The 19,142-nt window shown below is 40.9% G+C and overlaps 1 protein-coding gene across 1 annotated transcript in view; it reads right to left on the bottom strand.

Moving 5' to 3' along the window:
• Exoc6b (exocyst complex component 6B) overlaps positions 1–19,142 on the bottom strand; it is a 440,601-nt gene that overhangs the window by 254,015 nt on the left and 167,444 nt on the right. The window contains exon 7 of the mRNA XM_051154822.1: positions 16,512–16,688. Within this exon, the coding sequence (XP_051010779.1) occupies positions 16,512–16,688 (177 nt within the window). The remainder of the gene's footprint in view (positions 1–16,511; positions 16,689–19,142) is intronic.

The raw sequence follows: 19,142 nt of genomic DNA on the forward strand, positions 1-19,142 counted from the left end.
TCCTGGCCCCGAAACAAACATACAAATAAATTCTCCCACATACGTGCCCAACTATCTGGTTTGAAAGCCCTACAGAGAGAGCTAGGCAAAAACTAAAGGAACAAAAAGAAGCTCCAGCTCACCAGCTAGCCTTCCCTCACAAACAGCCCAATATTTAGAAACCCTTTTTCCTCCCTGCTCCCCTCTGAGCACACACTAGGAGCGAGCACTGTGAGGACGCGGCGTGCTGTGAGGGTAGAGGCATGTCAAGTATGCACTGACTCATGTTGCTTTGAGCTGGATGTGTTTTCTCTGCTTCTACTAATGAAAAAGAATCACTTACATCTACAGAAGGCACGAAGGGAAGAGCAACAAGCACTGCGTGAAGGAATGTCACCCTTCTGCAAGATGGAATGCAGTTTAGAGAATCTAAAACCACGGGTGGAGGAGAGCTCTGGGACAAAGCAGCCACTCTGCTGCACACGCAGCCAGCAGCAATGCGTCTGCTCTCTATTCTGTCCTGGCAGTGCAAGGTTCCTATTTTCTTCCTCCCTTCTTTCTTTGCCTCCCCTCCCTCTAGTTGCACAGAATGATTCAGGCAGACTTGGGTTTCATCAGGGAGGGTCCAAGGGAACTAACTTTCCTAAGCTAACAATGACTGTCTCTAATGGTTTCTGTCTCCTAACAAAAGCCATGACACTTTTATCAGCTTCATCTAATTTTTCCTTTCCAAAATAAATAACAAGGTCCTTGCATTTTACACATGTCCAAATTTGACAAATCATTATCCGTGGGGACTGGAACTGATAAGAGATAACTTTGTGGAGGGACCCTGTCATTTCCTCTTATAAGGGCTTTCTTTGGGGCTACAACAACATGATTAAAATAGTTAAACATTTCCTGTGCCTGGCGGTCAGGAACTCAAGACATTAAGACCCTGGAGTCTGTATTTTTCTAGAAGTTCAAACAGACCTAGGAAGACACCAGCAGTGACCACAAACAGTACACAGGACGTGACCCTGCTTTGTGCCTAATGTAAAAATTCACATGAAATCACTTCATCACCACGGACAGCAGCAGCGTAACAGCCTGCACAGTTCCAAGAGCAGTCACTGCTTCCCATCCGCCAAACACGAAGGATTTTCTCAAAAAGCAAATGTTGGTAAAATTTTAGATGGTATAGCTACAATTCCGCTCCAGAGAATGTCATATAAGAAACAAAAGCATTTTTAACAAAATGAATACTAGCTATTAAAAGGGGTGTTAGAGTAACTGAACCACAGCACAGGCGCAGGCAGGGAAGGAATTACTACATGTTAGTGCCACTGCAGTCACATGGACAATAAGTTTCAACCAAGCCACTGCTTTGCAACTTCTGTCTACAGAATATGTGCTAAGCAGCACTTATGTAGGACACATGCACCAGCAGCCATCACTCTATAGAGAATAAGCATGTCTCAAGGACTAAAGAGAATACAGGCTAAGGAAAGCAACTGTATAAATGGAAAGAACAACACTGGGAAATGGCTTTATATCTATGTAGAAACTATTTCTTGCAGAAGATCTGAAGATTTAGAGTAGAAGCGGACTATCCCACACTCAGACAGAAAAGAATTAACATTTCTGATCATGAAAATGTATGATGAACACCAGGATCTGATTTATATGCTACCTTTTCCTCCTTTAATAGATCTCGCTTCAGGTAAAGGAGGTCTCTGAGTGTGGAAAATGTGCACTGAGGTTCTTCTCATCAAGCTCAAGGGGACAGCATTATACATAGAAGATTCTGACTTCCAGTAAGTGATGCCACTCAAGCCTCAGCTGACGTTTCACCTAATACTCTAACCATCCTTGCCCCAGAAAGCGTCTCCGGGAGCAACTGCTCCCTCTGTTTTGAAAAGACTCACTAAGGAAACCCAGCTAAGGCTGGATGTCCTGGCATACCCCGGAGGATCAGAGCAGAAGGACCTTGAGTTTGAATCCAACCTAGACTACATCTCAAAGCCTTGTCTCAAAAACAAGCACTCATAAACAAACTTATCTAACCAGAGAAATGTCCCTGTTTTGTTGCTGGACCAGCATAGTCTTATACAAGAAAAACTGAATTTCTTCCCTGCACCCCAAAGCATTAACTAGGCTATGAGTCCCTGCAGTGCTCACAAACACAGAACACTAGTCCACTACAGCCTTGTTGTTGACACATTTGCCCCAAAGAACAACCACACAAACAGATACCTGCTCTCACTCACCCTTGTGCACAGTCCTCCTTTACTTTCCCTTAAGAAACCTTTCAAAGTAGATGGATTGAACAAAAACAAGCTCTTAGGAATTTAGGTATGTTTCTCACTAATTATCTGAGCCATTTTCTACCTTCAAAATCGTTCTGGTTGCCACTTCACGCAAAGCAGTTTCTGGGTATTAGTAAATGGGTACAGGAACTGGGCTCATTTCTAAGCATTAGATGGATCTGAATTCATTAAAATGTACCAGGCATTTTCTGCAGGGAGTGAACAATAAATGATTACCTAGAGGGACTCAGCTTTTTGCATTCAGAGAGTCCACTGAAGCTGCCCCATATTATGTTTGGAAGCCATGAAACACTTAGCTCATATTTTTTTACCAGGATGCTTACTGAACTACTTTGCTTCCAGAAGTTCAGAGAAAAAAAGGGTAGAGTTCATTTGGACATAAGATTTCACGAAGGAGACTAAACACCACAGACTACCAGCAAACCAGGAGGACTGGGATCCTGAGTAATGAGAATTAATGTGTGTGTGTGTGTGTGTGTGTGTGTGTGTGTGTGTGTGTGTGTGTGCGCGCGCGCGCGCGCACACATGTATACACATATATACATACATAGATAGATACAGATATAGATATATGCTCTAAGTTTTGACTAGAGATCTAGCCTAAAAAGTTAATTTTTTCCTACAAAGATGCTCTCAAATTATTAGCACCCTTCATAGGACATCCCTTAAAAAAGGTTAACATTAAATTATTCAAAGATATGTACTAAGCATAAAAAATTAAAAATAAATTAAATTTAAATTAAAATTTAAAAAATCACCATTTCCCCTTGTAGAGCAAAACTTCTTTGGCCAAAACCAAATATAATCCTTTCAGGATTATCTGCTTCAGTCTGAACACTGGTAAGATAAAAATCCCAATGGTCTTTACTTAACAAGGATCTAGCTCATATACATAGTAAAAATTGTTAGGGAAAAGGGTAGTGGAATAGTCAATTGAATACTAAACATAAGAGGTCTGGGCAGAGGAAACCCAGAGGGAACAAAAATGTATAGAAACAAATGTTACAGAACTACACAAATAAAGTCCTTGTATCCCTAACATAGCCCTGAAAATAAACAAATTGAAGGAGGCAATGGGAAAAGGGAAGAGAGGGAGTAGGAGGAGGGAAAGGTGGAAAGAAGGGAGGACTGGGTGTAAGGCATGACAAAGAGAGAAAAAGAAAGACAAAACTTTCATGGATCATCTCTACAGTTTAAAAATCATTGTAAAAATGAACAAGACTTGAGCCAACTTCACCCACAGTTCCAAGGATAAAAATGAAAACTATACCAAGATGCCATTATACCTATTAAGATTAGGAAAAAAACGAAACTATTATACAATTCTCTATTAAGGAAAACAGGAAACAGATGGGAGTGTGGAGAATCACACCTTAGGGGGATTACGAGACCGGACAGTAAGCATATGACAATGTTAGGGAAAGGTGCAAGGTGTCTGCCATAACAACTGCCCTCTTGTACATCTTCACACCAGTGTCCCAGACTTCCCAATGGGTCACATGACATCCTCGACAGTACCAGTATGGGGTTGTTGGTATATTTTTAATATACCTACTGTAAGGGCTGTGAAGTTGAAACAATATTTTTATAAGAAAAATGTTAGAAATCACTATTTGACCACTTGTGGACTGACTGAGTGGACTGAACTAAAACTACATACAAAAAGGAGTGTTCCTAATCAGTAGTGAAGGCAGAATGAGACGAGTTCCCATGAACCAACATGGAGTGAGTTTCAGGGTATATTTTCAAATGAGTAAATATCTTTGTATTGTGCTGCATAGCATTAGGAATAATAAAAGACACATATACGGATTAATAATGTTGACAATACAATAACTAAGTAGAAGTGGACAATGAATAGGGATGGAGATGGGATTTCTCTCAATGTCTCCTCATGTAATTCTGTCTTTTGAACCAGGTTTGCACTCAAAAGCTTAAACTACTAAGGCTAGAGGGGTCCTAAAAAAAAAAAAAACTATTAGGCAGATTAAACTCACATAAATTTTAAATGGAATGTGTGGTACTTGCCTGGTTGAAGAAACAGGGAAAATGTAAAAATAATCTGTGATGGAGGGCATGACTGAAACAACCAGGACAATTTGCACATGGGCTGCTTATGCAGTGACATAACTGTTCAAAGCTGAATTTTCTGAATGAGTCACTGTATTGCAATGAAACTAAGGAATGCTATTTTTAAGAAACACTTTAAATACAATGAAGTTTGCCTTTTTCTATCCAGTGGCTCAATTCAGGGAGAGGAAAATAATGTATATGCCCACTGCTCTCAATAATGGCTTAACAGCGTGATGATAAGCAGCATATTTAGTAAGTGGAGGGTTTAGGTTACTAGGATGGATGGAAGGGGGGATGGAATAATTTCTCTAAAGATATGAAACTCTCCCCCTGCCACCCCTGAGACAGGATCTCTCTGTGTAGCCTTGGCTGCCCTGGACTCACTTTGTAGACCAGGCTGACCTTGAACTCCCAGCGATCTGCCTGCCTCTGTCTCCCAAGTGCTGGGATTAAAGGCGTGTGTCACCATGCCCAGCTAAGATATGAAACTCTTAAAAATATAGAATTAAGCTGGTCCATCTGAGAAAGTAAATGGTGCATTTTAAATAGAAAAAGGAGAAGGCAGAAATACATCCCATGATTGGGGTTACTAGCCTCTTAGAAAAAGGTGGAAGGGGTTAATAAGCAATGAAAATATAAGGGAGACCTTCTAGAAGACCTGAAAAGGTAGGTAAAAGTTTATAATTGAGACAAATAAGTTTAAAGTAGCAAACCTTTATACTATTCCCACCATATTTTCTGATATACCTGAAAGAATGTATATGAAACAAAAAAAAAAATAGAATGTTTAAAACATGCTCTCAAGTCTTCATTTCGCCTATTAAGCTCTCCTTTTGTCACGTAGTTTTATATATACTTTTAACTATATAAAATGCATAATAGTGGGAATATGTGAAGAAGGCCATAATTTCATACTGTACTCTCCTAATGAAAACATATCACAATAGAAACCTACAGCTGTGAATCAGTCTGATAAAACACTATGTTTTTATCTTTGGTTCTAAGTATGTGGCCCTCACATTCTTCATTTCTGCCATTTTTTGGATGGAGATCCGATATAGACAATCTGATATTTTCCTGGAAAAGAGAATTAGGCAGAGGGTGGTGGCTCTGCTCACGTGCAGTCCCAGCAGGGGTTCTGACACATTGCTGCCTAGAGTCAGTCTAGTACAAACTAGAAAAGTCACAATTTTTATGTAAATTCAATTAACTTAAAAAGTAACAACTGCCATCTTTCGGCGCCATCACCATGGTGCGCATGAATGTCCTGGCAGATGCTCAAGAGCATCAACAATGCTGAGAAGAGAGGCCGTGCTCCAAAGTCATCGTCCGCTTCCTGGCTGTGATGATAAAGCATGGCTACATTGGTGAATTTGAGATCACTGATGACCACAGAGCTGGGAAAATTGCTGTGCATTCACAGGCAGGCTGAACAAGTGTGGCGTGATCAGCCCTAGACTTGATGTGCAACTCAAGAACCTAGAAAAATGGCAGAACAATCTGCTCCCATCCCGTCAGTTTGGCTTCATTGTACTGACACCCTCAGCTGGCATCATGGACCATGAAGAAGCAAAACAAAAACACACAGGAGGGAAAATCCTGGGATTCTTTTTCTAGAGATGTAAAACACAAATAAAAAGCCTCCGTGGACTGTGGGGAAAAAAAAGGCACAACTGCCCCTGCTCAGGAGTAGTCAGCCTATCCAAACTGGACTCCATGGGCTTTTGCTTATTTATTCATTGGGGTTTTTTGTTTGTTTGTTTGTTTTGTTTTGTCTTTTTTTTTAAAGAGAGAAACAAAATGAAGTTGAGAAGACAGGAAAATGGGGCACAATCTGAGAGGAGTTGGAGGAGAGGTAATATGAAAATCTCAAAAAAAATAACAATATTATTTTTAAATGATAGATGTGTTGTTATTTTCTGTGTTTTGCCTACATGTAATCACATGCATATGCATCACATGCATGCAGTGCCTGAGGAGACCAGAAAAGGGTGTCATATACTCTGGACTGAGAGGTAACAGACAGGTGTGAGTGGCCATGGGCTTCTTTAAAAACAGGTGCTCTTTTTGGGTTTGTTTGTTTGTTTGTTCCAGTTACATCCCAATCTAGCCCCATCCCTCCTCTCCTCCAGGTTCCACTCTCCCTCTTTCTTCCCCTGTGCCCCCTCCCCTGTTCCTCAGAGAAGGGGATCCCACCCACCAAAGCTTATCAAGTTGCATCAGGACATAGCACTTCCTCTTTCCCTGTGGCCTGGTGAGGCAGTCCCTCCAGGGGAAAGAAATCAAAAGGCAAGCAACCCACAGAGTCAGCTCCCCGCCTCTACTTATTAGGGATTCACAAGAAGCCAGAGCTGCCTGTTGGCTACATCTGTGCAGGGGAGCTAGGTCCACTCCAAGCATGGTCATTGGTTGGTGCTTCAGTCTCCACACGGCCCCCTGGACCCTGGTTAGTTGGCTCTGTTGGTCTTCTTGTGGAGCTCTTGTCACCTCTAGTTCCTTTTATCCTTCCCCCCACTTTTCCACTAGACTCCCTATGATTCACTCAATGTTTAAAACAGCAGTTGGATGGAGCGTCTTGGAGGACAACTCTGCTAGACTCCTGTCTGCAAGCATAGCAAAGTATCTTTAGTAGTGTCAGGGGTTGGCTCTCTTCCATGGGGTGGATCTTGGTGGCTTTCTCTCCCTCTTATGAGTAGCTGTGTTCTACTACATGCTAAATCCTATTATGTACCAAACTGTCACAGGTCCCAAAGTAAGAGACAGTCAACCAGAGCTGTGATTCAAGATAAACACTGCATCCTTACAAACTCTCTAACAAGATATTTTATCAAAATAGTGAGCTAATCAAGCTATTAATTTAATTTATTTGTTTGTTTGTTTTGCTTGTTTTTTGAGACGGGGTTTCTCTGTGTAGCCTTGGATGTCCTAGAATTTTCTCTGCAGTCCAGGCTGGCCTCAAATTCAGAGATCTGGCTGCCACTCCCTCCCAAGTGCTGGGATTTAAAAAGTGTACCACCACTGCCCAGGCAATTTAAAACATTTTAAAGCCCTGTGCAGGCCAAGAACTGGTTCATGGCTGTGGATCTGATTAATGAACATGAAGTGCCCTGTACTTCACATCTCACCTGCCTGACAAGTGATGCCCATTTCCTGCAACCTTCCTATCAATGCGAGGTTCTACAATAAACATGTAGGCATGGAAGGTTTTTGTTTGGTTGGTTGGTTGGCTTGATTTGGTTTGGCTTTTTAAAAGATAGAGTTTCTCTGTGTAGCCATGGCTGTCCTGGAATTCACTCTGTAGAGCAGGCTGGCCTCCATCCAACTCACAGAGATCCACCACCTACCTCGCCTCTCAAGTGCTGGGATTAAAGGTGTGAGCCACCACCACCTGGCCACAGAATAAATTTGAATAATTTTCTGCAAAAGCACAAAGCTAACAGAACTTAACTTCCTAAATATATATTATTTGTTATTCTCCAGTAGAAGTGTATTACGAATTGAACTGTCTTCTTCCAAAATCCCTAAGTTGAAGCTCTATTTCCCACCATGACTATTTGGAGACAACGCTTTTTAAAGAGACAAATGGGTTTTAAGAAGCCAGGATGGCATCCTTACAAACAGGGCACCAGGCCCAAGGACAAACATGCAGAATGAAAAGCAGCATGAGGACAAGCTCACCCCTCACCACAGTCAGAGCACCCCTCAAGGCTCTAATTCCATGAAGTCTGTAAGTGAATTAGAAGCTCTTCCTGATAATTCTGCTTTTTTGTTTTGTTTTGTTTTTCAAGATAGAGTTTCTTTGTGTAACTTTGGCTGTCCTGGAACTTACACTGTAGACCAGGCTGGCCTGGAACTCACAGAGGACTGCCTGCCTCTGCCTCCTAAGTGCCAGGATCTGTACCTTTAAGGAGGAGTCAGAATTCCAAGAGCTAACCCTAGCATGAATCACTTGAACCACTCAGGCAACATTCATTAGAGCCGTGTTCTATTCTGATTGGTTTGACCACAGTTGGTGTGGATGACATGATAAGCCTGATCCTTAACAGTTTATGCACAAATTACAATAGCTACAAGCTAGCTAATGAAGTATACCCTATCTGTGGCACTAACAGAGTATTCTAAGATTACAGAAGCTCTTGAGCACCTGGAACAAAGAGGAAATGACAGGTCTTGCTCTTTCAAACTATTTCATACTCAATGCTTGCCTATTTCAGCAAAGTCTTGGGTTTTATTTAAGTTCATGCAAATACAAGTTACCAAAAAGGATGTCAACTTACAGTTCACCTTTACTTTTTTAAAGGCACATAATTATATTGCCATAACAGTTATGTATGTGAGGCATTGTCTACATGAAGAAAGAACATTCTATATGATGCCATGTTGTGCTCACAGGAGCCCCACTCTCCATAGATACCATGGTCGACCTCTGCAGAGGTATAAAAGCAGCTTCAAAAATCTTTGTATTTTATCTTCACGTGATCCCCAAAATGATATTGCTGGTAAATATATGATTATAAAGACATTCTCAATCTTAAAAGCAAGAGTTCCATATGGGCACTTAGAAAAGAATTTATATCCATGCATATTGTTGTCTATGCTGGCTCAAAGCAAGCTTTCTAGATCACACAGGTGGTCACTAAAAATCAATTTAATGAAGTTGTCCATTTTTTAAAAAAGGGTTAAATACTAGATATGACTAGATAAACAAAATAAATCTTCATTATGACCCATTCATTAGAGTTACCAAAAATAAAATAAAGCACAAAGAAATGTTACTAGAAAATACTTTTCTTTGCAACCCTGCTCAGTAGTAAGAGGCTAACTCCATCACAAGCTGAGAGTGAGGTGGACTGTATCAACTGTTTTAACATGATGATTGGCTTTCATTACAATGACAAACTTGGGACTTCGTTCTTTACTTCAAGCTATTCAGCTTTTCCCACCACTAGCACAAAATTAACTTTAATAATTTATTAACTGTCTGCTTTGTGTGTGAATAGCTATGCTGTAGGTGTTTGGATTTTCCTACTGGCTTCATTCCCTGGTTTCTAATTAGACATCATTAAGACAAAGAGAAAGTAAATACCTTAAACTGTCATTACTCAAAAAAAAAAAATTAAGCATATGTCTATTGAAAGCATAGGAAAGAGGCTGAGGAGATGGCTCAGTCAGTACAGTGCTACAATGATGCATGCCTGTAATCCCAGGGATAGGGAGCCAGCCTCAAGAGAGTCCCTGGGGTTGATAGCCAACCAGACAAGCCAAAGCCAAACATGTGATCTCCAGGTTCACAAAGGACTGCCTCCAAACATAAGATGAGAAGCACCAGAGTAAGGCACCAATTAGCAACTTCTGCCTTCATATGTACATACACAAATATGCACACACACATGCCAACCACAGAAAGAGGAAAAAATAAGATACACAAACTTATGAAGTTAGAACTACACAATTTTGTTTAAAATCTTGATAATGTATTGTAAGTAATAGAATTTTAAAAGTAAAATATAATTCTCCTTTGAGCGCTGCATTTAAAATTTATTCCCTTTCTTCTTTTGGTTCACTTGATAGTACATCTATTTGTTTGTCTGTCTTGGTTGTTAGTTAGGGTTTTGGTCATTGGTCTGTTGTTGTTGTTGTTGCTGTTGTTGTTGTTGTCGTTGTTGTTGTTAGTGTTAGTGTTGACAAGTACCCTGTAGCCCAGGCTGGACTCAAAGTCACCATAGCCTTAAACTCCTGATCTTCCTGTCTCTGTCTCCCAAATGTTGAAGTTACAGATAGAAACATACATATGGCTAAGTATTGTGTTTACTGCCACAAAAATTAAAACATTTTGTACAGAAATCAAAATGAAACCCAAGCATTTTATGACCAGCTTCTACTGATGCACTTTAAAAAGCTTCCTCAAGTTTCTCTGCAGCCTTATGATGCAAAGTGTACACAGTGTCCAAAGGCACGACCTTCACGTGGAACCCTGGTAAGAACACAGGTTCATCTGTACCCGCATCCTAATGTAATTCCCAGGAAGTCCTAAGCACACATAAGTTCCAGAAGGACTGTTCTGCAATAGGGGTTCCTCAGTTGGTGCCTGACAACAAATGCACCTCCTGAATCTTTGCTTACTTTCTCACATGCGCACACACACACACACACACACACACATCTTCCTAGGAGGAGACACCGTATGTGTGTATCAAGCTCTCAAGACAGCACATGGTCACAAACAGACCAAGAACCGTGCCCTGTAGGAGTCTATGCCACAGTTAGCCTGCTCTTGGATTCCAAATTACTTCAAAACTATGCTGCTCTCAATGAGGTCTGCTGAAGAACGACAAGAATGAAGGTCAGCACGTCACAGTAGGTCACGAAAGACCTTATCTGAAGAATTTATTCACAACATGCAAGCACTATGCCAAGAAGCCAGTTTGGAGACATCTAAACAAATAATACTCTACATGAGGTCTGAGATTAAGAATGTGCACTTGAAGAAGATTCAAACTGAGAAGTAAATAAATATAAGGTAGGGAGTTTTTTAAGATAGGATGCCATTAGAAAGTGAAGTGCTGAATTTTTGTTTTAAGAGCTCAATCAGCAAATCTCTAATGTGACTGGTGTCTGACTGGGATGTGGGGTTATGTTAGAATATTGCCTTCCTAGTACATTCTTCTAATGCTTCCTTTAAACGAGGCTCCTGCCAATATATTTCATTTCCCCCCACTTTTCTCATTCTCTCTGACCCTCACTAGCTAAAGCATAGAAACATGGCACACATACTCAAAAGAATGAGCTGGGAGGGTGTCAATGATTAGTAATAAAGACCGACTCCTACACAGAAGAATCATGGTTGACACATCAGAACTGGGTATATATTTTATTCTCTGCTTTTACTCTCCAGCCATCTCTCCTGACTGTATATTCTCTATCGGTACATATAGTCTGTGCCTAGCTTCTATTTCCATAAACCACAGGGTAAATTTCACTCCATTACGTTAAAACATTAAACACCCAAATGTTTTGGACACCCAAATGTTTTGGACACCCAAAACATGAAAAGGGATTACCTCATCTTTATACCCATGTGTGTGAGAGCTGAAGTTAAGAGTCAGCTGTAACATGCTACCCATCTCTCTCTCTCTCTCTCTCTCTCTCTCTCTCTCTCTCTCTCTCTCTCTCTCTCTCACACACACACACACACACACACACACACACACACACACACACACCCCTTCCATTGCATGTGGGTGCTGGGAACCAAATTCTGAACTCTGCAAGAACAGCAAGCGCTCTTAACCACTGAACGACTTCTTCAGCCTAACTTATCTTCCTTGATAGAGCACTATGCTGTATTCCTGTACATTTGTAGGGAGTCTGATTGCTGTTTCTATGTCCAGGATGGATCTACACCCTCACAGAAAGATACTGCGTGCAACATGAGAAAAGCCTAGGAACTATTTAGGGGATCAAGTCCACTCTATACCCCTTTCATTCTTCATGGGTTATCAGGTGGGTAGTAGAGTCTTTTTAAATGACTCATTAAACAGCACTCAAGACTTTTTGTGATGTGTTAAGATATAACAGAACCATAGTAATAAAAACAGTACTATACTAGCAAAAAAAAATTACATGAGTCCATGTAATTTCAACCACAATATTTGACAAAACACCAAACACATACTCTGAAGAAAGGAAAGCAATGTCAACAAATGGCACTGGGAACTCTGGATGTCTACAGATGAAATCACACCCATATCATCCTCTACAAAAACTAACTCCAAATGGATCAAAGGCCCAAATGTGAAACCTGAAACACTAAGGCTGCCAGAAGAAAACATAAGCAGTATGCTACATAATAAAGGTGTAAGAAAGAATATTCTTCCTAGGACTCCATTGACAAGTGGGACTTCATTGAGCTGAAAAGCTTCTGCACTGCTAAAGAAATAATCAACTGGATGAAGAAGAAGCCTAGAGAATGGGAGAAAATCTCTGCCAGCTATACATCTGATGGGGAATTAATATGCAGAATAGAAAAATAAGTCAAAAACCAAATGACCCGCTCAAAAGACGGGCCTGGGACCTGAACAGACACTTCTCAAAAGTAGAAAAAAAGAAAACGAATGGCTAAGAAAGATCTCCAAGAAAAGTTCATTATCCATTGTAATTAGGGAAATGCAAATCAAAACAACTTTGAAATTTCTTCTTATCCCTGTCAGAATGGCAAAGATCAACAAAATAACTGACATCAAATGCTAGAAGGGATATAGCAACTGAGGAAAGGTAGGAGTGGGGGAGGGAAGTGTTCTTCTCAGGGAAGAATACATAAATTGGGAGTCCAGAGCCAAATGGCCAACTTTGAAAGCATAAAAAGTATACACAAGTAACATTATACAGACTGAGCACTTCATGTAATAACAATTAGTGAAAAGAGAGGCCACGAATATGAAGGAGAGCACGGGGGAAATAGGAGTGAGTATGGAGGAAAGAAAGAAAAAGAAAAGATACTGTAATTACATTATAATCTCAAAAACAAAAATAAACAGACTTTTTTGCAATGAGATATCTACTAAGACGTCTTACTACCCAGGTACCTGCAGATTAGAATGGAACTCTCAAGCTTCATTGGCAGTCCTCAGGACCGAGAATCTCACACACGGATACAAATACCCGAGCACACTGCTGTAATGCCAGCCTATGTTTTTACATTGTATTTTCAGAGAGCACTTCACTAAGTTTCCCAATATGGCCTTGATCTCACTCTATAACCAAAAAATGCCTTGAACTTGAGATCTTCCAACTTCAATCCCCCTAGTAGCTAAGATTACATGTCTTTACTACCGAATCTCGCTGCTTCCAAGCATTCTAGTTATTGGTATAACTTATATACATAATAAACACAACATAATAGAATACAAATTTTAACTAACAATGATGACTATGAACAGTTAAATATGAAAATAATGAAAAAGTGCTTTACACATATAATAGTCCCTGAGATGTTCAACCAAACTCCAATGCTAATGTTTCATAGATGACCTATTTATTTTTCATGCAAAACAATTTAAAGAGACCAAATTGGTTTTTTTAACTCTACAAGGAATAATAATAGTGAAGCACAGTGGAAGCCAGCAAGGAAAATTAATGTATTATATACTTATATAACGTTATAGATTAGAAACTACTATTATTTGACAGATTAAGATTCAAGGTCCTTCGTGTTAAGCAACTCCCTTCAGACTAAAAAGCTAGAGGGTGACAGTTCAGAGCTCTTTAGCAGTTTAAGGATAACAGGGCAACACAAGAAGGTATAAGAGAGAACAGCAGTGGGGAACAGAGGGTGTCCTGGGTTTTGCCTAGAGATCAATAAAAAGGAGACACACAGGCACTAGGCACTGGGCATTGGGCACTGGGCACTAGGCACTGGGCACTAGGCACTAGGCACTGGGCACTGGGCACTAGGCACTGGGCACTAGGCACTGGGCATTGGGCACTGGGCACTAGGCACTGGGCACTGGGCACTGGGCACTGGGCACTGGGCACTGGGCACTAGGCACACGGGCACACGGGCACACGGGCACACGGGCACCGGGCACCGGGCACCGGGCACCGGGCACCGGGCACCGGGCACCGGGCACCGGGCACCGGGCACTGGGCACTGGGCACTGGGCACTAGGCACTGGGCACTGGGCACTGGGCACTGGGCACTGGGCACTGGGCACTAGGCACTAGGCACTGGGCACTGGGCACTGGGCACTGGGCACTGGGCACTGGGCACTAGGCACTGGGCACTGGGCACTGGGCACTAGGCACTAGGCACTAGGCACACAGGCACTAGGCACTAGGCACTGGGCACTGGGCACTAGGCACTGGGCACTAGGCACTAGGCACTGGGCACTAGGCACTAGGCACTAGGCACTAGGCACTGGGCACTAGGCACTAGGCACTAGGCACTAGGCACTGGGCACTGGGCACTGGGCACTAGGCACTAGGCACTAGGCACTGGGCACTAGGCACTAGGCACTAGGCACTGGGCACTGGGCACTAGGCACTAGGCACTAGGCACTAGGCACTAGGCACTAGGCACTAGGCACTAGGCACTAGGCACTAGGCACTAGGCACTAGGCACTAGGCACTAGACACTAGGCACTAGGCACACAGGCACTAGGCACTAGGCACTGGGCACTAGGCACTAGGCACTGGGCACTGGCACTGGGCACTAGGCACTGGCACTAGGCACTAGGCACACAGGCACTAGGCACTAGGCACTAGGCACTAGGCACTAGGCACTAGGCACTAGGCACTAGGCACTAGGCACTAGGCACTGGGGCACTAGGCACTAGGCACTAGGCACTGGGCACTGGGCACTAGGCACTAGGCACTAGGCGCTAGGCGCTAGGCATTGGTTCAGAGAGCCAATAGATACAAGAAAAGTTCAATGTCCTCAGCTATTGGAAAAATAAAAATCAACACTAAAGTGTGATTCCATCTCATCCCTGACAGAATAGCTCTTGTTAAAACAATAAACAGGGGTGGGAAGACAGCTTACTATGTAAAGTTGCTCAGGCATGAAGTCCTGAGTTCAATCCCCAGCACTGGTATACAAGGATGGGCAAGGTGGTCCAGGATTTAATCCCACTGCTGAGAGACAGAGATAGGAGAATTCTGGGGCTAGTCAGATCAGTGACTTCCAGGTCCCAGTGAAACACTCTTTCTCAAAAAAGAAAGAAAGAAAGAAAGAAAGAAAGAAAGAAAGAAAGAAAGAAAGAAAGAAAGAAAGAAAGAGAAAGAAAAGAAAAGATGGATGGCTCCTGAGAAACATCTAACCTCATGTCATGTAACCACATGCATTACCCATACATGCACACAATCACACACACATGTGTACCCAAATATAAACAAACAGCTTTCGAAGTAACAGCATTATAGCCAATGAAGTTTATCTGATTAAAAAAAAAAAATACTGGGAAGAAGGGAAAAAGAACTGGTGCCTATGGAGAAATTCATCAATACCTACTACCACTTGCCTAGCCATTTTAAAAATCAATATGGAAAAACCTCCAAATAAAACTAAAACTAGAACTACCATGTGATCCAGAAATACCACTTGCTAGACATCTACCCAAAACAACCCAAGTCAACATACAGAAGTTTTCTGTGTCACTTTTCTTAACAGTCAAGATATGCAATCTGTCTACGTGTCCATCAGCAGATGAAGAGATAAAGAAAATGCAGTACACATTTAAATACTGAAAACCTTTTCGGCCATAAAGAGTGAAATCGTGTTATTTAAAGAAAACAGATGGAATTGGAGATTATCACATTAAGCAAAATAAGCCAACCCCAGAAAGATGGATAATCACATATTTTCCGTCATCTCTGGAATGTAATTTTAATAAATACACACATACATATTTCATCAAATAAAAAGGAAACTAGTATGTGTAGGAAGACGGGGAGAGGGTGATGGGAAATGAATATGGTCAATGCACATTATATATTTGAAAAACTGTCATTGTGAAACCCATAAATATTAAAAAAACAATTTTAAACCAAAAATGTCACACTCATAAGATCATCATTTTAAGCAAAATATAAGAGACACAGAAAGATAAATGTTTTTCTTTTACATGTGGCATCCAGATTTTACAACATAAACATAGGTAAGATAAAAATTAGCAGGGGGCCTATTTGAAGAAAAAGGCACAAATGAAAAGAATTAGGGGACAAAAGAGGGTACCGAGGGGTTTAATATGAACAAAGTATAAATATACTTCTATGAAAATTCCATAAAGAACACTATCAGTTTACACCATCGATGTAAGTAAAAACAGAACAGAACAAAGTAAGTAACATGTTTCGTTGACCTCAAGAAACTGCTTCAGACTAGGTGGAATCCACTTACTCCCAGGGTCAGGCCAACATCCCTCTTTCATCTGTTAATGGAGTACCCAAAAGTAAGGAATCAAAACCAATGACACATTTAAAATGTAAATTACCTTGGTGCCGCTACAATTTCTTTAAGTCGGGGTTCAATTAACTTTAGCACTACAGTGAATGTTCCGAAAATCACACAGCTCTTACGTGAATAAGCACATTTCAAACATCAAACTGAACCTAAAAAATTGCTTCATTTACCCGAACTTGAATATTTATTACCTCTTCATCATCTTCCTCATCTTCAACGTCTAGAATTCCTGAATCCTGTTCAGACTTTGGGCTTGTGCTCTCCATCTCTGCATCAAAGATCGTATAAACATCTTTCTTAGATTTTCTCTTGCTTCCTATTCTAGGCTGCTGCAAGACAATGTTATCCAGGTTTCTTTGCTGTTGGGCCTAGGATACAGAGAAAAATACAAAAAATAATGAAAAATAGAAGAAACAAACAAACAAACAAACCTCACGCTTCCAATGAACTATTTTTGAACAAATCAATACATTATAGGGGAAAAAAACCAAAATGTCTTAATATATAAATTTGACCTAAAAGTAAAATTAAACATAATAATCCATACATGTTGTTGTTTAAAATAAGTCTTGTGCATCCTAGGGTGGCTTCAAGTTTGCTATGGTATGGAGGAATGCCTTGAGTCCTAAGCCTCCTGTCTCCACCTCCCAAGTACTAGGAATTCCAGGTGGAAATCTCACTTTAATGTACACCCCTGAGTTATCCTACAGTAACTGTTTCCAAAGTCAACACAGAAAAAAGATAATTTGTTGCCTTCTAAAGTATTAACAACCAGTAGGTAACAAGTGGACTCATCCCATTTTCACCTCCATAACCAAGAGTGTGGTACAATTGGCTAGTGCTTAGCTCCTACAAAGAAAAGCAATACTGAAACCAACATGAGAGAAGATGAGACAGCAACCTGGAATTAACTATAATCAATTTAAAACTGGGGGGCATCTTTAAAAAACAGATTCTTTGGATATGGATTCATTCTTTGGAATGAATAAAATTAATCAAGAGGATGAATTATCTTAAAATATATTTTCTCAGGAAGTATTCTGAACTAGCAAATGTAGCCTATGAAAAGGGGCTTTAAATGATTTACTCTTCAGAATTTAAAATACATCTACCTAACAAAAGACAGTACACTTTGAATAGACCCAAAGAAAAAAATAATGTCCCATCCAGAGTCAACAATAAAACCTCTACCCACACAGTGCTGCTACAAGTGAACTTAGCCACTCTCAGGAAATTGGGGCTGTAAGATTAAGGGTTTCTCCAAGTCACAATACCAAAGAGCAATAAGCAGAAGTTCAAAGTATGATCTCCTAAGTCCCAGACATTCATCCTTCACTATACCAAAAGCCCAAGAACAGGGCAAATGTTTTCCAAAGTAAGGGTTCTGTGGCCATATCAATAGACACAGTGTATGTTACATATCCTTAAAAGGCAGAGACAGGCCATCCCTGGAGCGATGTGACTAGTGAGATTAGTGCAAGTGAAAAACTCTGACTGAATCCACACAGTGGGGAGTAATCAGGGAAGAAACACAATATGGATACAGGCCTCCACAGACACATGTAAACACACATACCTATCACATACATGAAAAAACACTGGTAAGGACACTGTTCTTAAGAAATAGGTAGCTAGCTGGGTGGTGATGGCACATGCTTGCATTCCTAGCACTCAGAGGCAGAAGCAGATAGTTCTCTGAGTTTGAGGCCAGCTTGGTCTACAGAACAAGTTCCAGGACAGCCAGCACTATGAAGAGAAACCATGTATGTATGTATGTATGTATGTATGTATGTATGTATGAATGTATGTGTGTATGTATGAATGTATGTGTGTGTGTATGTGTGTATGTGTGTGTATGTGTGTATGTGTGTATTGTGTATGTATTATGTATAAATAAGTAAGAAGAAACTTGAGTAATTTGTTTAAGCCTAAAATGTTCCATGTTCCAGAAAATGCCAGGGCTATGCAGAGAAACCATGTGGAAAGAAAAAAAGAGAGAGGGAGGAGGGAGAGAGGGAAGGAGGGAGGGAAGGGCAAACTTGGGTAATTTGTTTAAGCCCAAAATGTTCCAGTAAATTTTCTCCATGAAATTTTGCTTTTCTATTCCATGCCAAGGTGCAAAACTTGAGTTCATGACTTCTTGAAAATCAATGCATTTCTCCTCAATGCCAAGTTGAAACTAATGAGAAAATAAGTGTCACTGAATCTAAATGAGATTAAAGAATTCAAGATAATAACTCAGTATTAGAAGTTAGTTAAGGCACTGGTCAAATAAAACAACTATAGCAAAAGAGAAAAACTCAAACTATGTGGGCTAGTTTCAACCAAAACAAAATAAAAAGCAATCTACATTCCAGAGATTTGAATCAATGCACAAATCTGTTTCCCTGCATATTATCCACTCACATTCTGGGTTCACTTACATCAAATCCACGGCTTCAGCAACAACCAAGCTAGAGCAGGCACACTCAGTTTAGGTCTATACAAAAGACAAGCATTTATGAACTCAAGCTACGTACAACATTCTACACCACTCAGTGAGGCAGCCTCCTGCACTGACCTGCTGCAGACCACACACCAAGGACCAGTGACTCAGGAGGCAAAAGCAATGGGGAACTCCTACACTTTCCTGTTCCAAAGAGCAGACCTTCAATGGCGGAGTGACTGCTTGCTCCTTCTTTCTCTACCTTCTTTTAGAACATCCAAGGCAAAAATGTTCATCAGTGCATCTTGGCATCAAATCCCAAGCAAACTGGTATTCTTTCACACTCAAATGCTGCCACGTTAGAAGAAGCAATCCACAGGAGCCACACTAGATACTA

The sequence above is a fragment of the Acomys russatus genome, chromosome 13, assembly GCF_903995435.1.
Source record: "Acomys russatus chromosome 13, mAcoRus1.1, whole genome shotgun sequence".
NCBI classification, from domain to species: domain Eukaryota; kingdom Metazoa; phylum Chordata; class Mammalia; order Rodentia; family Muridae; genus Acomys; species Acomys russatus.